Source organism: Tetrao urogallus, assembly GCF_951394365.1.
Source record: "Tetrao urogallus genome assembly, chromosome: Z".
In the NCBI taxonomy this organism is placed as follows: Eukaryota; Metazoa; Chordata; class Aves; order Galliformes; family Phasianidae; genus Tetrao; species Tetrao urogallus.
The window spans coordinates 33,848,283-33,872,729 of NC_136816.1; the positions used below are offsets into that span (position 1 = coordinate 33,848,283).

The following is a 24,447-nucleotide window of genomic DNA, read 5'->3' on the forward strand; positions in this document are numbered from 1 at the left end:
GTATTGAGAAGCCTCTGCACAGAACAACAGGGAATCACAGAATCATGGAATACTCAAAGCCTATGTCTGAAAGCATTGTCCAAATGCTCCTTGAAGTCTGGCAGCCTGAAGCCATGCCCACTGTCCTCTGGTGAAAAACCTACTCCTGAAACCCAGATTGAACTGTGATGACAGTGCATTTGGGGCACCAAACTGCAGTGGTAGTGGGCACTGCACTGTGGAGAGATGACATGGGAACATGGGTAGTGGAGAAAGAAGCAGGAAAGCTAAATGGAGTACAGCCACTTCTAAAGTGAAGCCCAGTGTGCAGGAGGGAAGAGGTATTTTCTACAGAATAATTAATACTCAACCAGAAAAAGGAAACAATCAATAGCTGCTCAGTGAAGTGACTGCTAGTTTATACCAAGATGCTCTGGTTTCCTCCCACTTATTTACACATTTAAACACAATTACTAAAATCTTCCGTAATAGAACTGATTTAATGCTCACTAGCAAGACCTCCAGCAGCTGTGAAGACATAAGCTGGCTGGCTGCATTACATATTATGATGGCATATAATTTTTTTTTTTTTGTAGTACCCTTTTTCATACAGCTTAGCATCCCGTTATTCTTTGTGTTATCCGAGCAGTGATTTCCAGCCTCCTGAAGCCCTTCGCCGTTTTGTGTGACAAAACACAGTTTGCTGTGTCTTCACAAAGAATCCTTTGTTTTCAGCAGTACACACATACTTGTGGACAGAACAACTCTGCTTTAAAATCTCTCCTATTAGCAAAGAGTGTTTCTGTCTGCTCGCTACCCAGCTGTAGCTGCAGTGCCACCAGAGCTGAGCTGCCCACCACAGCCCCTCTGCCATGTCACGTCATCGCTGGCAGAAATCCATGCTGGCTCCTCATGCCCCAGGCTCAACATTCTCACTCAGGCAGCACTGCTGGTGAGTGTTGTCTCCAGGCCAGATCTACTTCCTCCCATTATGTGAGAGGAACGTGTAAACTGGTACACTTAATTCCCCCTTGAAGGAGAAAGCACAGAGCTGGAGCAGCTGCAAGTACATCCCAGCAAAGCTGAAGACAAAACAAAGCAGGGGAACTGCTGTCAGCAAATTGGTATGCTTTAAGCTGTGTTTGTAACAGAAAGCATATGATCAGGAATGCGTCTCATCTGGGAGTATGAGCTATCTTGCACACAGACTCATTATAGGCTGCTTTCCTCTAAGCAAGAGACCCTCAGAAAAACAGATGGTGCTCCTTGCCTAGCTTCACAGACAGGCACAGTTTTAGCTTAATCTGAGATTCAATTCTTACAGTTAAATGCTAGAATCAGTTAGATCCTAAGCATCTGCTGCCCAGGTGCAATACATGGGACACAGCCCAGCTTTTTGCATGGGGACCTCTAGTGCTACCCAGGGCAAAGCCATCAGTATGGGAAGGACTAAAGTGGGAGTGGTGGAAGGGGAAATGCTTTATGTGATTCAGTCTAGATTGGCTGTGAAACAGAACAGGATTGAAACGCAAACAAGTAGAGCAAGAACACACCTACATGACTGCCCGTGCAATGTTGCTGCTCTAAAAGACAGCATTCACCTCCAAAGAGATTCAACAATGCCACAACATTTCTGCCATGTTCCCCATGTGTCAGACTCTGCTAACCAAAAGAGTGTTTGAAGAGCAAAATGGTGATCTCACTAGATTTTAAGGTGCTGATAGTCAGACCTGTACAGATGTAAAAAAAAAACTGGTAATAAATCACTTCAAGTGATGATTTTAGTAAGTTATAATATATTTGCATTTTTTTTTCCTTACTTTTATTTACTACAAAACTAATCAGTATCCACAACACCTTCCTCCAAGGATATTAACATAGGTACACCTCAAGTTGGGAGAATTTTGAGAAAAATAAACAGTACAAAAGTTTCTGCATTTAGTTTTTTCTGATAGAATTTCACCAGATTCTACTAGAATTTATCGAAATAAATTTTGTGTGTTTCACTCCAGGAGGTTTTTACGTAATTGACAAATATTTGAAACTAATGCTACTGCTTCTATCAGGCTAATGAAGCCACCCTTTCATAGATACAACAGTCTCAGTTACTGGCACCAGTAGCAAGAAATAAACCATGTGAAGCCACTCTAACTTCTTAATCCAAAGCCTCACTCAATTCAGCAGGTCTTGGATTAGCAACAAGTGACCATATAGCCTCAGCTGCAGGATGAGGGCTCTTCTCTCTGCCATTTTTTAGGTTATATGTTAGGCTTTTTATTTGCTGTTGCATTTTTACAATGAAGGACAAAGCTGTGTGAGGGCCACCAATGTTCAAAGGCATGTTCTTGTTTATATTGCTTAAACAGACTGCAACAGCTGTAGGAAGCTGTCTTCAGTGAGCAAATGAAAAATAAGGCAAGAAAAGTAACTGTTTTTACAGATATTTGATGATATTTGCAAAGTATGGAACATCTCATATGCTGGATAGCTTTCACAGTACTGACTAAGAACAATACTTATACTTAATTTAGGTGTCTTATGTAAGAGTCTCATTCAGCTTTGGGTTCTTTCCATGATGCAGCAAAAGAAATAAAAAAGCATGCAGACTTTTTTTGCTGGCCTTTGCAGAAAAACCTAGTGAAACAAAGAATAACTCTTTTATAAAAAGATGGGATCCCTTAATACATTTGTGAGTGTAACTGCATTACAAGAATATTTTACAATTACAATTGCAGTATATCAGCATGCATTTGATAGATTTCCCAACTCCTCTACATTCAGAAGGTGCTGCCTGATCTGTAATTCAGGTGACAACATTGTACCCGTAGAGAGGATGTGAGGAAGCAGGCGAAGTATAGAGGAATGGGACTCCTTGGGCTCATGTCTTCAGTGAAGTAGGCTTTTAAGAAACTGCATGCACTGGACTTTTCCAGTGTAATTTTTCTTGTTAATATCTATTAACATTTGGCTTCTTCTGTCTTACTGTGGAATTTGAAATGTTGCTTTTTTTTTTTTCTTTTTAGGTTTACAAACTAACTTTGAACTACTATTCAATGGAGAAACTACACATATTTGAAAAACATATTTATTGTTACAAGAGTTAGATTTAAAGCAATAGTGTACAGAGTGAAGAAAAAAGGAGTAGAACAGGGCTGTAGAAGATATTTCCAGAATTTGAGAGGTACATTTCTGGTAGAAGTTAACCTTACCAAGACAGGAACAAAATTTTAATCTCTCTTTCAGTCCCATCCCATCACGGTATCAATGGCTGGTCATCTTCCAGAGATTATTCCATCTTCTAATTAATCTCCCCACTCTACCATCCAGCTAATTTTATGTAACTTTCTGAAGTGGTGTAGAAGTTAAAACAAAATCTTAAGTACAGAATAAAGTTTCATCAATTCCTGTCAAATTGTATTGTAAGGACTACCTAGAGCCACAATAGAGTGTGTGTTTGTGTGTATAAAGCCAGTTTGTGTCTCTGCATTTTTACCTGTTCTTGGTTACAGTGAGCCTCTGGAAAACAAATACTGAAAGGTAAATGTTTCTGTCAGCTGATTGTTTTAGCAGTCACATAATCCTTCTTTTGATGTCTTGGGTCAAGGAAATCCTACACCACCGAAGTTTAGTAGGAGATAGATTAAATGAATTTCTCTGTGATCTTTCCTGTAATGGAAAGAGCAGTGAAAGTTATTATTCCGTAAAAATAAAGCAGTATCTCTGTATTCCTTATTTTGAAATGTTATTTTTTTAGGTTACTAGCAGAGCATAACTGTGGTTACAATGTTAACAAAGCTGAATTTGTATTTTAAATGCACTGTTTCCCGCTACATCTTCTGCGATAGAACTCTGAGCATTGGGAAGGGAGATTTCCTTAGAGGTACCACAACAGTGTTCAGAGAAGACACAGAAGAGCCAAAGAACAAGCAATTTCCCCAGTTATTAGCAGGTTACTCTGAAAATAATGCTGGAGGCGTTATCAGGGTAATGCTGTGCAATATTATACATGTTCACATACCTCTTGTCACAAGCCAATAGTTCTCTAAACAGTACTGAAGTAGCTTTTCCAACCTAAGAGTATGGTGTTTAACGTCAGGACAGCATAATGTACACTAACTTGATTTTATAGAGAAAACAATAACAACATTTTTCAAAGGCTCTTAGAAAAGGCACATCTATATTTTTCTTAATTTTAATTTTAATTTTTATTATATATATATTTTTTTGCTTTAGGGCTCGACTCCTGTTCCTGCTGAACTGAGCCAGTATGTAAAATCAGAACTGATATCAGCTCAGTAGGCACCGGAGGACGGGTCCATCCATGCTCGGGACAACAGCAGCAGCCGTAAGCGGCAGCTCCAGTCGGAAACAACCATTTCCTGCAAACGATACACAGTACTAAGCTACAGCTGCAGAGAAAACACGGGAGTATACATTGAAGAAGAGCCTACAAAACGAAGCTTTACAGATAATTCCAGTTTAACATCACAAATATTAATTTCCTCTGACCTTTAGAAAAGCTCTGTAACCATGTTACTGTAGGAAATACCCTATTTTTGCAGTCAGACAGAAGGAGTGCTGTTTATTTTCAACTAAAAAAGAATGTCTTTTGTCCTCTCCAACTGCCTCTGCCTCTTAGCCACTCCACACTGTATTTGGCACACCAGCACTAATTGCAAAGCTGCCCGTCAAGTAGTGAATGGTCTCCACCCTGCGCAGGCTGACACTTAAGAAACATCCTCATCTCACCTTCTCTTCAGGTGCAGAACTTAGCCACTGTGAACAAAGAGGGAAACAATCACTGTTCACCAATCAGCTAAGCTCTGCACCTCACCAGAGAGGTCTCCGTCTCAGTACCACTAATTATCAGATGAGATTCTTCCATGATGCGTCTGCTCCTTTCCTCTTTGGACTTTTTTGTTTAATGGATGGAGAGGATGCCACAGTGTATGTGTTATCAGATAGTTACAGTCATTTTCAGAGTAGCAGCTGTGGTCATGGCTATGTGGTAATCCCTGGCAATGTGATTTTAATCTTAACTCACAAATCATCATGCCAGGAACCCAAACAGCCACAACATTAAAAGAAGCCTGTGCAGTCTCACAGACACATTCCTAGTGGCACTTTAGCTTTTATTTTATAGCTCACTATGCATTTCTAATCTGTCTAAAACGTCAAACAGCAATTCTAGACTATTGTGCATAGCTAATATATAATATTCCTGTGCTAGACAGATACTTACCACCAGAAGTTGTAGAAAAGTTTATGTCACTATTTAGAGAAATATAGAAAGATGGTGCCAAGTATTGTAGTACCGGAACAAACTGCATCTTCCTATTCCTGGCATCTACCAGACTGTAAAATGTTGTATGTAACTCCAAGTACTGTGCGCCCCTGATAACTGGGAGACCATGTAAGCGAGTCCCGTAGGTCTATTTATTTAGAAGGCAATCTTCTCCTCATAACTGCTACCCTTGCACTCTTCAGTCTCCACCACATTTCCCACAAAGGTTTTCAAACAGACATATTGCTTGCCTATACAGAACATGTATAGACAGACATGTACAGAACTGTTTATAAACAAACTTGTATTCATGGCATCTGCTGTACTTCACAAAAATAAATGCAACGAATTCAAGTGGAACTTACATTCAAGTAATGCCACATGTACAGGCTTGAATAGGAGGAAAAAAGTAATCAAGATTCCTACTAAGTACCAATTAGAAAAAAATGGTTTTGCTAAATTAGAAGCCTTAATTCTGAAACCAAAGTCAAGGCAATCAGTCTGTCAGGTGAGCTATATCATGAAGCAAAAATGTGAGGTATACTGGAAGAGAAATTCACTAATCCTATTTGGCTTCGTGTTTAATACGTGTACAAACACTGAGAAGCAATTCAAATAGACTGACAGATAGTGAATATCTTTGCAAATAATAATTTATAACCTCCTTCTACAGCAATCTTTATTTTGTGAATATTTGTTGCAATTTTGCTTCTTTACTGAATTTTCTGTATTAATTTCAGAAACAAATTAGATTCTGTATGACATTAACCAGCATCTTTATGCTAAGGCTACTCTTATCTTACAACCAGTCTCCAAACACCTGACTACACTCTACATGGTTGTGAAGAACAAATTGTGCACTTCAAACCAAATCTGAATCATGTGAGAACAACTTCCATTTGGGGCTCACATTCTTTTCAAAGACCTGTACTACCTGTACAATCAGTATGTGCTTTGTTAAACAGAAATGTTGCTCATACAGTATGCTGTAGACAGAGTTAAGAATACAGAATAGAAAACAATGTAGGTGGAACCTGGCCTTTCCTGGCCATTCTGACTTACAACTGCCCTTCGTACATCCAGCACAAAGTTTACAGCAAAGCACTTCCATGCTCTCCAGCAAGTGCCTATACATCTAACTCACACTCCAGCAGCTGAGCTTAAAAAAAAAAATAATAATAATTAATAAAAAGAAGATATTTAAACAAGAGTTACTTCTTGAGCTAAGCAGCCACAAGTTCTGTGGTATGCCAAGGTTTACTATGTTTTGTGAGCTCTGCATATTCTTCCTTTTTGAGGCAGATCAACATGTTTAATTTAAAAAGAAAATTCACCTCTTCAAAATAACATCTCTGCCACCACTTCGGCTGAGGACATATCCATTTGTTCTTGTGCTGCAGCAAAGCATTTGTATGCAAGTTCTTGTTGTTTGGCATCTTCATTCACCATTAATTCACCATAGAGATACACACCCATTGCCTGAAAGAAGAACATAACATACGGTCATCCTATTATGACTAGTTGGATGGTTTTCATTTTGTTGGCCTCCAAATACTCATTTAATTCAAAAACACCACAGAAAAGGCCTTATATTCTATAGCATAACTTTCCCCAGAATGCAGTTTTTCGCTAGCTCTCTGTGGCCTAAGATTGCCTATGTGTTGTGTTGAGAGTGAAAAAAAGAATATTAATTTAAGAAATGTCATGATAAGAAAGTGTTTTCTCACCCCATTTTTCTTGCCACTTTTGAAGTTGAAATCTGTTTTCTTTTAACCACTACCTGAAATATTTCCAAATGCCCCTTAGGAAACCAGCTTGTCCTTCCTTCAACAGGATACACATTTTCTTTCCAACTGAGACGTTTCCACATACACTAATAAAGGGCACATCAGCTGGAACACCCACTCCAGAATTCCCATCTGGCAATTCTGTAACTCAAAATCAAGAATGTGTGGCCAGGTCTGTGTTTCAGACTTTCCTATTGACATCTGAGACGTGGCTGAACCTTCTGTCAGGATTATGTCTCTTAGTGCTCATCCTGAACAAAACCAGACAGCCGAACATGTGGGAGTAAGATGTGGGTCCCTTTGATAGCAGGTAGCAAAGCACTGGCTAATTTCATGGGAAATGCATCAGGCAAAGCTTTTTTTTCCCCTCTCTCTCTTCTGAAGATAGAAGCTTTTAATCAAACTATAATTTGATTCAAGTATTAAACTGCACTTATCAAAACCGGATTACGTGAAACATTAGCAGCATAGCACATTAGCTTCTACAGTTTTACTTAATGCTTGGACAGTTGCAAGAGAGGAAAAAGAGGAATAATATTGAAAAACACAGTTTGTAATACTGTTTCTCACAATTTCTAAGATTGACTGGTGAGATTAAAAATTAAGCTTTAATAGTGAAATTTATAATCTAACACTGGCTGAAATCAAAGGGAGCAGTCTCGGTCAGACATAAGTCTGCCAGATGATGTGACAGTGCCCTAACCACACTGTCCTGCATCCTGAGACCCAAAGCTCTGATTTCCAGGATCTGCAGCTGGAGATCACACTGCCTTGGAGCTGGGTTTGGGTTGTTTTTATGGTGAATGTCAAAACGATGGAATTTTGTTTCAAATAGAAATTAGCTTTTCTACCCAGTATTAATATTTTTTCCCTAAACCTTAACATTAAAATGCAACAAACATTCTGAGCTTTTGTAATCCTGGAGAGAATTCAATAGCCACATTTGCATTTTTCCCAGACTTAAAAAATATAATATTTCCAAGTTTCTCATTATCAGGAAGGATACGCAATCACTCTGATTTGAGTTGGAATGATTCCAGAATCTGGTTGTGCCATAAACTGTTTCTACTGTTGGAATAAACTCAGTGAAAGATATTGAAGATTACATCAAAAAAAATGTTGCAAAATTTCTTTCCCGGAAAACATTTGTACTTATTTATAACCATATTTGTTCCAAACATAAAGAAATTCAATATATTTGTGTGAACTTGATGATGTTTTCCCCTTTCCGATGGTGCATGTCTGCATCCTTCCATATGATTAAAATATGCTCAACAGCACAATATATATTGTTGTCATAAATGATGTTGTTATATCATTTTCCTAGCATCACTTTTTCCTCTGGCTTGCATATAATGGAAGCAGTGGGAGAGAATATACCATATTTTACCAGCTACCATAAGATTAGCATGCTTTAGTGGAGCTGATCACCACATTGGTAGATTCCTTAAATTATAGAGCTTAAGGAAACGGAAAAACTGAATACTTATTCTGCATTTCAACTGTAGCACGTAGATGCAATAAAAAAAGCTTTTAGTGTCACACTACTGGTTTCAAGAAGGTGTGAAAGGTGATTATTTTGAAGATGCTGATTAAATCCAACTGACCTGATCTTCTCTGAGAAATTTCTCAATATCTCCATATCCAGACACATATTTGTGTTTAACAACAAGTTCACACCACCGATGACGAACCTATGGAAAGAGAAAAAAAAAAAAGAGAAAAAGAAAAACAAATTAAAAAAAAAAAAAAAAGAAATTTTATCTGTGTCGTTCTTGCATTTGGAACCCCACAAGAGCAGAAAATGTACATCTAATTCTAGATTAGTGAAATGATCTGTATTTTAGCACCAACTTGAAGCATCTTCTTCTGTATACAAATCTGTATGAACTCAAAAAGCTAGGCTGTTCTACCACACAGAGGAACACCAGTTATTAACACATTGTAACAAACAGTATTAAAGTTTTCAAGGAAATCACAACTGAAATAAACTTATGTTTAAGTAGAATGAACATGCCTTTGAAAAGCACATACTTTTTGCTGTTTTTAACTTTCTGTTCTTTATCACTCCTGCAGCACAAGCATTACTTTGCATGGCTTCCTCAGCTGTATGCACTAATCAGTCTGAAGGCTTTTACTCTATTTCTGACTCAGCATTGAGCCCAAAGGAAAAAAACAAATACAAAAAACAACAGAAAACAAAACAACAACAACAACAAAAAAAAACAAAACAAAAAAACAAACAAAACAAAACCACTCTTCTGCTCCTCTTGTTTCAGCCTTTGTTCTGATAGTCAGCATTTATAATGTAAGTGCTCTTAGTATTTTTTCCCCTTTGTCCTACAGAACAAAGTCAGAGGACCTCATGTCTAAATTTCAAGAACAGCTCAGGCACCTGGTTTGCACAGTGCAAAAGTCAGTTCTCAACGCTGTTTTTCCTGGTTAGAACCACAATACCAGCATAGAGAGCAGAGCAAAGCTACAGGGTGAATGTGCCCACTACCTCACACAGTGCAGGTCTGCCATACCCTTCTGCCATTGTCTGATTACTTGAATTCCCATCACTTTGCAAAAGATGGAAAAATGAAGCTGTGTCCTTTCCTTAATCATTCCTTCCTCCATTGGGTTCCTGCTCCTAGCAATAAAGCTCCTTTCAAAAAGTTTGAAAAGAAAACACTGACTGAGATTTGGGACAGCACACACTTTTCTTTCTATTTTTCTCAAGGTCATTACAAATCCTGGCACAACCCCAGCCCTGCCATGCTGGACAGCTGCCAGCTGGGGCAGGAGCAGCATGTCTGTTATCCTCAGATTACACGTTTACCTCCTGCTTCCCAAAAAGCCCCTGCACTGCCATGGTGCCAAACACTGCAGGAGCACCAGCTGCTGCTGACAGGCCCACAAAAGCAATCAGCAGTACAGCTGGCCTGTGGGTGCATTTTGGGGAGCAATGCGGCAGCGCCAAGACCGTGTGCAGGAGGGTATGGCAGTGCCAAGGAGACCTGGAGTGTGGCTGGGGCAGATACAGACTACGTGGCACATAGGCTGCTGCATAACACAGCAAATGTAGTCTCTTCTTGGACCTGAGTACTATAAAGAGCCATTTTTTCTTTTATAGTCCATGCCTTTAGGCTCATAACACACACATGACAATTTTATTCTTATAAGAGGAGGATGGAAAAAATAATTTTGGTTCCTGATGTCTCATCCATTGCTCAGAGCAGAAGTAAGCTGAGCCCCTCAGCTTTGCAGTGTAACGTATGTGTCATGTGAGCAGCCCAAACCAGTGTCAGAAGGAAATTCTGAAAGAAATTATTGTGGTAGGGCTGAGCTAACTCATACCACATCCTGTGTAAGCTCTTCTTGGCTCTTCCTTTTCTCTCAGAAGCCAATATACAGTGGTGAAAATAAGAATTCATCAGTCTTCTCCAAATTCCCTCTCTGTGATTTCTCTGTTCTCTCCTGCATGGTGCAGACATGCACACCATATGTCATTCTGGCTGGCTACCTGGGACCAACTCAACCTGAGAAGTGATTCACAGCTACCCTTCCCACTGCTGCTAGTAGCATGCGCTGCCTTCAGCAGAACCACAGCAGCACCTGCCACCTCTCCAATGCTCCTGCTGCCTGGCAGCTGAAAGCACCATCTGCCAAAGCTGGAAGTGGCTCAGAACTGCTCTGCCCAGGAGAGCCTGGTTGCACCTCTGATCCCTAATGCACCCCCCCTTTAATTCCTTCAAATCTCCCCTGAGGTTTTAAGTCACCCCAAATCTCAACTGTGCATTTCTGAGCTTCAGCTCAGTGACAGGAAGACACTCAGACAAGCCACTTTCTCAGGTTTGACATCTGAAAACTCACTGACATGTTTCTACAAAAATAACTGCATCAAGATCTGTGTACTGGCTATCTCTAGGCAAAACACCCTAAAGGGCTGCTACTGCCAGATAGCACAGACTGCCCAGGTTAGGACCACTTCCTGTAGTCTCATATTAACTTTTAATTTCACTTCAAGAAAAATACACAGAATCACAGAATATTATGTGCAACTCAAATACCACCTGTATTTTGGCAGTGCAGTACAAAATGTTTTAAAAGCAAAATGATAATGTTCAGACATAGTAAAATCTACATAGCATTTCAAATGAAGTAAATACTTACATAAAATTCACTGATAATCTAGCTCTAAGACAATCCTTTTGTTCTAACAGTCTGGGCCACCATCTTCTTGTAAATGGTGCTTGAAGCTGATGGAGTAAACTCACGTCAGGCATCAAGTATGTGACTCCACTTTCAAAAGAAAAGCCCACAGTAATGTATCTGTAGAACTATATTATTTATATTATTTATATAATCTTTATCTTCTGACCCAGCTGATAACTTTCTTTGTCTAATCTGCGTTACTCTCCTGAGCTTCACACAAATAATCAGGCATACCTAAAAACAAATACCCTCCCAGAAAGCTTTATATTATACTGTAATGATCTAGCTTGCTTATATTCTCAATCATACATACGCAAGCGAAAAATAAATATTTTACTTCTGAGGTCTACAAATAAGATTTAGAAAGCAAATAATCTAAGCCATGACCTTAAGAGAGAATAGAAGAAGAGGTGAGAATTGAAAATAGAAGAGAAAACAGGAGTTGTACTCAGCTCTTGGTCTGCAGAATAGGAGACTAAATTCAGGGAAGATGAGTACATTTTACTAATAGCTGGATCCAATTTTAAAGACACCATGAGACAACAAATCCAAATCTCAGAACAAAACCAACACACTTAGAGATCCTAAAAAACAGTGTAATGTGAAATACAATAAGAGTTATTGTCCAACAAAGTGGAACCTTTATTAAAGGAAGCATATGTGATCTTTAAAAATCATGAGTTCAGACTTGATTGAAAAAAGAATATATTTTAACAACTAGAATTGTAAATGTTAATTAAACAGTCTCAGATGCCAGATTCTGGTCTAATTTAGAAAAGAAAAACACAATAAAACTTTTTGGAAAATGATGATGTCTTTCTATAGATTAGCTTTAATTAACAAGAGGGAATGTGGTATCTCCAGAGCACCAGAATGCTGTTCTGTTCCATTTGAAATTATTTCTTTTCCATTTCTTCTTATTTACAAGTAAATTGGATCCAAACATTATTTTCAGACAATTAAGTAACAATGTCACATGCTACTGGGCAAAGTAGGCTTAATGACATATTTTTTAATCCCCTTCTATCATTTTAAGAGCAAAGATTTAAGAACAGCTAAAATAACTGCTCTTTACACACCATCCAGGTTGTATCAGTAACATTTAATACAGCCTGCATTTCACATGAGCATTCCACCCTCTAAACCATAAGATGTACATGCTTTAGTATGTAAATCTGGTTTCACAAACATTTACAAAGAAAAACAAAGATGATCGGGGATGCTAAATGAGCTTGGAAGCAATGAAACTGCTGTGTTACAACTGTGCTGACAGAATATCAGATTGACAATCTGAGAAGAATGTACTCAATAGCCAAAAACCTAGTGAATGCAAACAGAACAGATTCATCACTCTGACAAGGAGTCTGAAATTGGAATTTCTGTGTATGCCAAAGGTCTGTCAGGAGTCTGAGCAAAGAAGCTGTCTAACAGCTTTAATGAATTTGTGTTTTGGTCCAAAAACTCACTGAGTGTTCAGTGCATAAGTAACTTAACAGGAAGTGAATCGCAATCCTCCACCAAAACTGCAGGGCCAGCAAAACCATATCCAGATACAGTACTTCAGAAGCCAGCAGTGTTGACAGCTACTCTTGTTCCTAAGACCCTCAGAGTGTCAAGATTCAATTAACGCTGTGTTTTACACCTGTAATGCTTTCTCACAGCCTTACTTACGTTGCTTTTCACTTTTCATGCTAGAAGAACTGCTGCTAAGGGAGTGAATGGCTGGTCGGACCCCATCCACAGGGAACTGAGGGATCCATACTATGACCTCTATTGGACATTGATTGCACATGCAGCACCATGACAATTACAATCACCCAATCACAATGTCATTTTGCTCTATCCCCAGCGCAAGTACCTTAACCCATCAGCAGTCCAATATGCAGGAGCATAATCATCTGGGAAACCCTAAGCTACCAGTGGGTGGGCTGATCAATATATTTTTGTCAGGAGACACTTGCCATTTTAAGGACAACTATGTAGTGCTTTAAATACTTAAAAGTCTTAAGTAACAAACTGGCTGTTAAAGCTACTTTAAATCTAACTTCAATAGAATACCAGACCTAAGATCTTGGTAATATTGATAGCCATGAGATACTACTTTGTTTATTTTGCTCCTTCTGATTGCTACTTCCACGCAGATGAAGCAATAGCACATTATGAAGGATGTTTGTGGCTGGGGAGTAGGACTTGAAGTCCTCCCTCTCCTTCAACCCTCACCAGCTCTGATGGAGGCTGTGGGTGGAACATGCTGCATCTGATTCTGTTTATCATGAGGGAAGAGAGGGGCTGTATGATCTGTGTCTGCAAAAACAACTTCTGTGCTTTGGCCAATAGCAAAGCTTGGGACAACTAGCAGCATGTGGAGCTGTAACTGCCCCAGCATACCAGAAAGCCCCAGCTAACGAACACGCGTAGGCTTGAACCTCCTTTCCTTCATAAATCTGATCTGTGGGCATTTCTTTCCTTTCTGTGCCTTCACCTCCCTTCCAGCTGCAGGCCACTGAATCGCTCCTGCGTGATATAACCAAATTTCACTTTTACAAAGTTAGCAGAAGAACCAAGGCCTTGCTGAAGAACAACCAGACCAGGTTCTTCTTGTCTGGGTCTCCCCAGTGCAAACAGTATTCCATGCTTTTCCACAACCAGCATGGAAACTCTTTCCCACATTAACATACAGAAGCCTCAAAATCATAAAATATGCTGCTTAGGATATCCAAGCAAAGTGGAGCACATTGCTGCTGGTCTCTGTGATCAGGAAGGTTAGGATATTATTGACTGGGGAGCAGCATCCCAGGGAAAAGGTTCAACCCTTATCAATGAAGAGTACACCAAGAGCTTGTTTAGAAAAAAACAAATGCCTGTTTTTCTCCACCTACAGTTCAGAAATAGAGCTCCCAATTAGAGAGCAGACACTTTTCTGCCTATATGGGCCACATCTGTGACCAGTGACATCTGTGTTTATAGAAGTTTTCCAAAAGAAGGCAGAAAATGAGAGATGAAGAAGCCATGTCTAATCCTTCCTAAAAGAACACACTGGCTGTGCCTCTCTCTGAGTATCAAAGCTCTTGTTGTGAATCTCTGGCTACAAGAGGACACTTCACACTGACATCCCACGTGCTCTTTTACCTGCCCCTCCTTCTCCCTTTCAGCAGAAGACTGGCACACAGCAGCAGCTGGCTGTTCCTCCTCTTCCTATGGGTCAATGAAGTGATGGTACGATTACAGTTTACGGCAAGGTTAGGTAAAGGAAGTGCAAAAATGGCATGCACTAGAACCAAGGTGGTGTGGCAGCTTTAGCAGTGCCTGCTGGGAGAGTGCCCCCACTGCACCAAGTGCTTTTCCATCAACATTTTCATCTAAGTTGGTGTGGCCTCTGCTCCAGGGGAAACAGCTCCTATATTGCAGTGCCATGTGAGGTAAGGAACTGCTCAACACAACATGTGAAACCATTTAGATTGAAAAACAAAGGCTTTTAAAAATCAGCCTTAATTAAAACCATAAATGCACTCCTTACACTGGAACCCTTACCCTTTCCCCAGCCTTTTTGACTGTTCAGCAGACTGGAGCACTAATACGTTTCACAGCTTGTAGTAAGATGGAGATGGAAAAAGTGATGTCATTGGCTGCCACTTGAACAACTTCACTGGAGATATGTGTTGAGCTGAGCTTTTGGGCTTTGCCATGGTGCTTCTCACTCTCGGACACAGGACTGCCTTCTGGCAGCTCTGCTCTCTTGCACCTCCCTGTACCTGCAATGCTGGGGATGTCCTGGCACCAGGATAGGGCCCAGCACTAGAGGGGAGCAGGCCCCAGCAGCTCCATCAGTAGCACTGGCCCTATGTGAGGTGGAGGGAGAAGCAGCATAGCATTCAGAGTGTCAGGGAACAGCTTGGGTTGGTGAGGTCCAGGACCTCGGAGAAGAGAGAAGGAAGAGCTGGTCCTAGCCTCAGGTCTAGCCTTGGTCTGCAAGCCTCCACCAAACAACTATGGGGGAAAGAGCCCTGTCAGCAAGGTGAGAGAGCCTTAGGTATGTTTGCATGTCTCAGGTTGCACTTCACCTGATGATCACATGAGTACAGCTGTCTCTGTCTGATGTACAACCCTGTCCAAATTCCTTTTGACACTTCTGACAACTGAAATACCTACTGACAACAGTGGCTATAATACCTTTGGTATTACAGTAATTTTGTTTTTGCAACACTAGAATTGGTTTCAACCAATATTCAATATTCAATACTGAATATAGGCAATATTCAATATTGCCCATCACACTGTCTCTTCTGGCTGCCTCCCAGCCAAGTCTTCATACATTTTTTACCCATATCGTGCTTGCAAATGTATTTCAACATGAGCTATTTATAAATACAAATAAAAGCAAGTTGGGCTTATAAAACCAAATGTTGTAGTAGGAAAAAGCACATAAACATACCCCACACATCTGAAGCAGAAATCTATCTCCAGAGTTTGATGTGGGGCACACCATCCTTCTGTTACCAATTGTTACTCCTGTTCAGCAAAAGAAAAGGCTGCTGCAAGCATCAGCACAACAGTAAGTTGCTCCTTGGCATGCGCAGCTTTCCTCTGCTTCTACCTTCTCCCTGTCATAACTGGAGGCAAAAAAGTGCCTTCCTTTTATCTTAGGTTTCCCATAGTGACAGTGGCCCAAACTTGGATCATTTCCAAACAAGATGACTGTCACAGATGGGGTCTAGAGCTGCAGGTGAAACAAGTTCCAGGCAATGAACAACATGGATGCCTGGTTTCTCCATGGTGTCACTCACAGCCAGACCTTCAAATCTGTGTTCACATCCTTCTAGTTCTGCACCAGTTTAAAACTTTGGTTCCAACTCTGAAAAGAATTAAACACAAAGTTTTGACTCTAAAAACACAGAACAGGCACAACATATACATCCCTCTCCCAATCCCCAGAAAAAAAACTCTCGAGAGAAATATGTACTGATTTACAAGCTCAGAAGAAGCATACTCACTGCTGAAATCAGAGCACAGATGTTACGCCATGTTTTGAATTTTTGATTCTTTTCTCTTGATCCTCGCCCCCGACAACACAACTACTCTTGCTTCTCAGGGCAACATTTGCAACACCTGGAACATAGCACTCCAGGGCACTGCAGCCCCAAAGGTTTTTTAATGGCACAGATTTAAAAGAAGACAAAATTTTATCCACATATTTGTAAATCAGTGATTCAGCAGTGTGACCAGATCTGTGAAGCTAAGGTGATGACATCAGAAACAGCTAGGGTTAGCAATTTTGAACTGCCCTGGTTCTTGTGCTCATAAACTCGGTCATGCCCTACTTTTTTCCCGCCCTGTGATCTAGGATAACCTGCATTTGCTTCAGCATTTATGTATGCAGGACAAGTTGATGAGCAGTTTGGATGTAGTATAAGTTTATTTAAAATAAAGAAACATCTTCATGTTTTTTTCACAGTTGGCCATAATAATACACCACAGAAGAAACATGTCAGCAGCTTTATAATAAAACAATCCGTTTGGGAAAACTACACTGATAGCTAGGAGCCTTTTTTGGTATTTTTGAACTAAACCCAGCTCCTATCACTGCAGTTATCATACATATACAAACAGAAAGATCTTTTAAATTTCAAGATTAGGCCAGGTAGTTTGTAATACAGAGCTAGCTCTGTACTGTCCTGCACAAAAATACTGTATAAAAATTCAGATAACACAAATGCACCCACCTCAGATCATCTCTGAAACTGACTTCAGAAGTCCAGACACCAGACACGACAATTATCCTCCTTTCCAGAATACAGAAAAGTAGGAACTACTTTCCTCTGTGGATTCTTTGAACAAATAACAGTCATAGTATAGTAGCAGTAATAAAAATTTACCTTTCCCTCCTATCGCCAGCTCCCCCCCCTTTTCAGGTCTCACTAAGTTGGGCTGGGTTGCCAGATAACTATGAAATTAAGTTTTAAAACCAGTTAGAAAAACATCAGAGGATAAGCAAACAGCATTGGTAATAGCACCAGGCAGGGGCTTGGAAACTCCTGAGAATACCACCCAGCAGCAAATGAGATCACTTGGAAGAGGAGTGTTGCTGTTGGCTCTTGGAGGGCTGGAGATCAGGAGTGCTGACTGGTGCAAATTTATTTCGAGTGCTCCATGAATCTTGTGCTCTGATGTGCCTTTCGTAGAGCTAATGCTGGTTGAGGGATTTTTTGTTCTCAAGCCCTTATCATTTTCACATAGCATCAAAACAAACCCAAATTATGGTGACTAGAAATTACCCTTTGAACAGTCTTATAAATTCATTTCAGCACATCAACTCAGTTATGACAGGCACACGAGCCAGAGACAGCCCTAAGGAACAACCATTACTGGAAGTGTTTATCTTCACCTTGTTCTAGTTGTTTTGGATTCACACTGTACTTTGAGCCTGATCATTGGAAAGCAAGTGCCATATCCTTGGAGATCCTTTTTTTGTGGGGAAGAAAAAATACAAAAAACATCACCACCACTAAAATCCAGCTCCTGCAATGTATTCTTGTGAAAAACTATCTTCACCAGTGGCAACAGCTATACCATATGTCTCAAAGAGTCTGCAAACCGCAGTTTACTGCAACACAAGAACAGGATGAAGATTCAAAACAATCAAGATCACGGAGGATCTTCTGAAAAGCAGCTGCTGCTCTGGTCAATACGTTTCCCATCCAGGAAATGGAGACAGTATATTCACTCTCCTTGTTCAGTTTACTAGTCCAAATGAAAGAGATTTCCAACAATGACAATATATTCTTTTCTAGGTATTTGCTACAAGAAGTATGAAGAGAAGGACAGCATAAAATTTAATATTTCTGTGGTGATCAGTATGAGAAGTATCAGACGTACACAGATTTTACTTTGTAAGAACTCATATTACTTCTCTCTTCTTTCTCTTCTATTTAATTATCATGGCACCTCAAAAATCTCAAATTTGATTTCAGAAACAAATTGAGGACACAGCCAGACTGTTCTGAGTAAGTTTTTTCTAAGTTCCTAACTCCTAAGTAATTGTTAAGTAAAAATAAAACATTCCTCAAAGTAATCTTACCTATCTATAGTGCCAAAATGGTGCTCTGAATATAACATTAAAAAAGAAAAGAACTGGTGAAAATGTATTTTGCATCAGTGATACATTTTCACAGCAACTTTGTCAGTCCTACAAAACATATACTCATTTAAACAATAAGGCATCTCCTCCTGACTTGAGTTGAAACCAAGCTGTATACACAAATTAGAAAGTTTCTTTATTTTCTCTCTTGCAGAAACAATGAATAGTTGTATGCACTTATCTTTTTTCTCAAGAAAGTAGCATCCCATAAAATGGCCATCAGCTCAAGCTGTTGGTTTTTTCATCTATTGAATTGATCATTCACACACAAGTTACATGAAAGGATCACATATATATCGGAATTTCGTTGCAGCAACTACCTGAAACATACCTAAATGTTGCTCTGCAGCCTAGTAAACAAGGAACAATAAGCCTATGGAGGTACTTGTACACAGTGCTAATTCAAAAGCTGGAAATTGCTCCTGAACTCCTGCCCCAAGGACACCTGGCAAGAAATTCCTAGCCGTAGATGAGCTGAAAGGAGAGCTCACTCAGAGTCTTTTCTGCTGGCTAGCATGGACTGACCTTTCCTGTCCAGATCCCTTTTCGCATTTAGTTTCGCACTACGCTCTACAGAGCACTCTTCTGTAAGGGTGCCTTCCAACAATGCTCAGTAACAACCTGCAGAAGAGCTGAGCCATACAGTGTGAGAACGTGCTCAGCTTAATTCACTGACTACCAGATGGGAAGCAACAACTCAGATACTACATCACTTCAGTTGTACCTCTGTGCTTGTCAGTATTTCACTGATTAGGAAAGACCAATGAAAATAAGTTATTTTGTCCTAAACTCTTCAAGGATGCTGAGCATCTTATATGCTCTGTATTAGCATGACTGGATTTCGGTCAGTGAAATAAGATTCCACCATTTCATAGCCTTGGTCTCATAGGGAGACCTCAGGCACAATGAATTAACTGTATGAGAAATGCTTTATGTCACTCACATGACTTGCAATATTATGATCTTAACCCATTTTACTCAATCTTTTTTCTCTCTTTTTTTCTCTCTTTTTCCTCTACCCCAAATATACCACATTATGATCATGAGTACAGGGAAAGCATTATGTAGTGAAGAATATTGCAGCCAATTTGCTGAGACAAGAAAACCTAACAAAGAGACTTTCCATATGCAGTGCAAGCAAGATATTTTATAAGAAAGTGATGCCTGCAGTAGGAAAGAAAGAAAAGCTAACTCAATCATGAAAATTCTGGAGAAATACACCATAAATCTTTCTGCTTAATCCATAAGCCATTTTTCTATCACTTGGTTTTAAATAATTCATCAACATGTAAAACTTGCAGAAATACTGCCAGATTGTAAATAGGATTGAAAGATTGACACACATCCACCACCTTTCTTCTCCTGTGTTGATGACTTTTTTCCTATCATCTTTGTTACTGTTCTGAAAGCCACTTAAACAGCCTGTAGTCTGGTGTACATATTACAGGCCTCTGCCTGATCAAGTGAAGATATTAGAATACAAGCAATAGAAATAACCAGAGGTTTTTTTTCTGGATATTCTCCTCAGCAGCCTCCATTAAGTGTCCCCTGCTTGAACAGGGAGACTGGACCAGTTACCTCCTGAGATCTTTCTCCTCCTTAGCCATTCTGTCATTTTCTGGTTGTTAGCAGATTCACAAATTGTTTTTCAGAGTTGCCAGTGTTGTCCTTAGATATTTGTAATAAACAGTTTTGTAAAGACAAACCCTCAAAAACCTACGCTTAAAGCTCGCACAGTCCTATCAAGAGAAGTGTCACTAAGCTTAGGAGAATTTAAATACTCTCCAAGTAAACTAACTCTATGCTCTGCCTGAAGTTAGATATTCATTAACTATGCACATAGTTAATGCACATAACTATCACCTGAGGAGGGAGAGAAAAAAATAAAAGGGATCTCAGACCTGGCTTCAATTCTGTTATCCTACTGTGCTGATCGTAAACGCAGTTGCTTTATAACTATGAATATTGTTATCTTTGTTTCACTGCAGCTGACTTCTGTAATGCTCATCTTGGACACAGAGCTTGCAATACATCATGGAGATTCAGCCTGCCTATGAACAACCACAGTAAGAGAAGGCGGAACAAGAAGAAAAAAATCTAATACTTAGCCATTCTTCCATGCAATTGTCACTCACTTGTCTGACAAGGGCCTTAAGGCATTATGAGCTGATAGAAAAGTGCCTTTAAGCTTTGGAAACACTATTGCTCTCAGAAAGTTTTTTAAAGATATACTGGATATTCAGTTAAAATAATTTATGCCAGTTAATTTGATCTCAAGAAAATACACTTGCAGCTTTGTGCCTTCTCAGATTTTAACAGGAAGAGAAGGGCTAAGGAGAATCTCAGTCCTTTACTGGATGTAGTGGGGAATGTGTGTTGTGGATAAGGAAACGACTGAGGTTCTCAATGCCTTCTTTATGTCTGGCTTTTAAAGTCAGATCAGTCATCCTTGGAGTACTCTATACCTTGACCAGAAAGTCTTGGATGGGGAGTAGAATAAATCTCCTACAATTCAGGTAGAAACAGTTAAGGATCTGCTACTCCACTTGGACTGCTACAGGTCCATGGGCTTAATGGAATCCACCCGAGGATGATAAGGGAGCAGACAGAGGTGTTAGTGAAGCTGCTTTCCATCATCTATCAGTGTTCCTGGTCAACTGGAGAGGTTCCAGAAGACTGGAGACTTGCCAGTGTGACTCCCATCTACAAGAAGGATCGTAAGGAGGACCCAGGGAACTACAGGCCAGTCAGCCTGACCTCAGTGTCAGGGAAGGTTATGGAGCAGATTGCCTTGAGGGAGATCACAGGGTGTGTGCAGGACAACTGGGGGATCAGGCCTAGCATAGGTCCATGAAGGGCAGGTCCTGCTGGACCATCTGATCTCCTTCCATGACCGAGTGACCTGCCTGGTGGATGAGAGAAAAGCTGCTGATGCAGCCTACCTTGGCTTCAGCAAAGCCTTCAACTCTGTGTCCCACAGGATTCTCCTGCAGAAGCTGGCAGCCCATGGCTTGGACAGCTACACTCCTTGCTGGGTTTACTGGCTGGATGGCTGGGCCCTGAGTCTGGTGGTGAATGGAGTCAAATGCAGCTGGTGACCGGTCACAAGCGGTGTTCCCCAGAGGTCAGTGCTGGGGTCTGTCCTGTTCAGTATCACTACTGACGACCTGGATGAGAGCACTGAGTGCACCCTCAGTAAGTTTGCAGATGACACCAAATTGGCAGGAAGAGTTGATCTGCCTGGGGGTAGCGAGGCCTACAGAGGGATCTGGACAGGCTGGAGAGCTGGGCTGAAGCCAATGGGATGAGCTGCAACAAGACCCAGTGCCGGGTCCTGCACTTTGGCCACAGCAACCTCAAGCAATACTACAGGCTTGGGGCAGAGCGGCTGGAAGACTGCGTAGAGGAAACAAACCTGGGGGTATTGGTCTATGCTCAGCTAAACATGGTCAGTCAGTGTGTCCAGGTGGCCAAGAGGGCCAACAGCATCCTGACTTGTATCAGAAATGTTGCTGGCAGCAGGAGCGTGGAAGTGATTTGTCCCTCTGTGTTCAGTTCTGGTGAGGCTGTACCTCAAGTGCTGTGTTCAGTTTTGGGGCCCCCACTGCAAGAAAGACAAATGTTGCTACTGTGCAAACGCTGTATGAGCCTCTTGTACCACCCAAGACTGGATGCAGTCCAGTGTGAAGTATGGTTAAACCACAGGTACCTCAATCCTGGCTCTGGCGGCTCAAAGCTTGCTACCACAGAAAGATCTGCATCTGTTCTTGACTGTGAATCAGAAATACGCTATCTAACCTTGGCTGGTTTTTTTTGTTTGTTTGTTTGTTTTGTTTTGTTTTGTTTTTTGGTTTGCTTTTAATTGAAGTATTTAAATGCGTCTTTGTCAGGAAGCAGAGTTTACTGGTACAAGGAGGGAGAGTCCTCCTCTTCTTGGAAACTGTGAATCTGTCGTGAAATCTCACGTGAAAGAGGACAGTTGAGTTGCTGAGGAAAATCCAGGAGTTATCTGAAGTAACCTCGGTGTTCCTTGAGAAGACCTCAACAGTTAATTTCCAGGCGAAGGCTAGCTCACGTCTCTCTCCCTTCCTAGTTGGTACAAATGGATCAGAGAAAGAGAAACCTGCTGCACATTCTCTTTCTCTCTCTGAAGCAAGATGTGGCCAGTAAATTGGTAAGACTGGACAAACATTTTTACAGGTGTACTGAACCATAAAGTCCAAACAAAGGCACTTCAGAAATACAGATTCAAAATCTTCAACAGGAACCAAGACGTTCCATGCAGTGATTATGATAGCCAAAAAGACATTCCTCAGATATGAGTTTTCTTGCATCAGTTGTGAAATTCAAGGATGGATCATAGTGAGCTACACAGCAGTCTGGATGAGAGAACTGTAAAATAACTCCCATGCAAAACAAGACCAGTGCACCTGTATCCTGTTTCTCACCAGCCATACTCAACGCAGCTTTTTTCAAGTACTTTCTCAGCACGGTGTTACAGTGTCCAGTGAAGAACAGAACACTCCCCTCCTTCTACAAAGGGCAGAGGGAAGGGCTTATTTCATACCAGCAGTGAAAACCACCCAGCAACTGCCCCCTCTACTCCTCCCAACACACTTATTCTACACAGTGAGATCATTCAAAACCTTGATTTTATTTCTCATTAGTGCTAACCAGCTTGAAACATTCTCACTATAATGAGAGTAAACAGTATTATATATAAATATTTTTCTTTATATCCCCTCTGATGTTGTAGGAAGATCTTTTAGCTAATTGTAGCATATAATGAAAAGACTTCCAACTCCCAAGGATGCAGACAATATTTACTTACAAGTTTTAAGATGAAACTTAATACAAAATAACATACTTTTTTTACACGCAACTCTGGCATATTACTGGCCACATCATTGCTAATTTTTATTAGAAGATTAATGTGTACATAAACAATATTTCCTGAAAATAATAAAACTGGTTCTATTTTTTAACTTCTTTTTGCTGACAACTGACAACTTAACTTACAAAAATCCCTGAATAAAACCTCCATCACAGGGTTTTTGCTTTCTCTATTGGCCTGCCAACTTTTAAAAAAATGTTTGTATCTATTTCTGATGTCCAGGTACTAACAGCATTTGAACTTCAGTAACACAGTCCAATCATCGTAAATAAAAGTGTCTTCACAAACCAAATTTAGACAAAAAAAGCTATTAGTGTGGTCTGCAGTTCTTTGTCTCTGGGTCATTAGGGTCCTTAAAGGAAAAATCCCCTGTGCACATACAGGAGCGACAGGCATGAATGGCCCTTCTCTCAGATATGTAAGAGTGTGTAAGCTAACATCTCCTTTAAAGGACTGTAGCTGCCTGTGATCTGATGACTGGTAAAATGCTAATGGTAATGTTACCTCAGTTGTACCTTTGAAGATCTGCTAAGCCTTTGACTTCACTTCGTAAAATGAAGCGAAGATTGAACTCCTTTTGCCAAGGTTGAATTTTTTTTTTTTTTTTTAATAGAAGAAAAAAATCTTAGAGAGACTTTCTGTACTTTTATGTGACACTGCAAAGAAGAAAATAAGTATGAAAGTAGAGAGAAAGGAAAAACTTGAGAAGCTCAAGCTTGAGGCCTAAGGTTCTAAGAATTCACTGGCAGGAAGCAGCAACACCACAGCTATTGCTTTGATCTACCTCCCTATTTATTTCTCTTCCCATTGTAGAACCCCTAACATTTCACTGGTATTCAGATGAGTTTAAAATATATTATAATACCTATAAATAGAAACGTTGCTTCAAGTACTAATTAAAAACAAGTCTGGCATTTGGAAACTTGTATCAATAAAAGAAGTTACAGTAAACAGTTGAAATGTTGCCTTTTTTTCTGAGAAAAAGCTAGACCTCTGTTTAATAAATCTTGACAATAACATTCAGATTGAAATGTTTATAAATATCTAGTCAGCAGTTTCACTGTAAGAGTAACAAGAAGGATTTTGCTCTCTTCTTCAATTTTAATTATTGCCATAAAATTCCAATTAAAACAGAGTAAGTTATGCACACTAACTCTCCACAGTCTTC

The 24,447-nt window shown here is 40.1% G+C and overlaps 1 protein-coding gene across 2 annotated transcripts in view; it reads right to left on the bottom strand.

Annotated features, from left to right (window-relative positions):
* Nucleotides 1-6,601: 6,601 nt before the first annotated feature.
* Nucleotides 6,602-24,447, bottom strand: part of AOPEP (aminopeptidase O (putative)) — a gene marked incomplete at both ends in the record, with an annotated part of 161,235 nt that continues 143,389 nt past the window's right edge. For both annotated transcript variants that reach the window (XM_079549007.1, XM_079549006.1), the window contains 2 exons: nt 6,602-6,742; nt 8,658-8,744. In XM_079549007.1, the coding sequence (XP_079405133.1) occupies nt 6,602-6,742; nt 8,658-8,744 (228 nt within the window). The remainder of the gene's footprint in view (nt 6,743-8,657; nt 8,745-24,447) is intronic.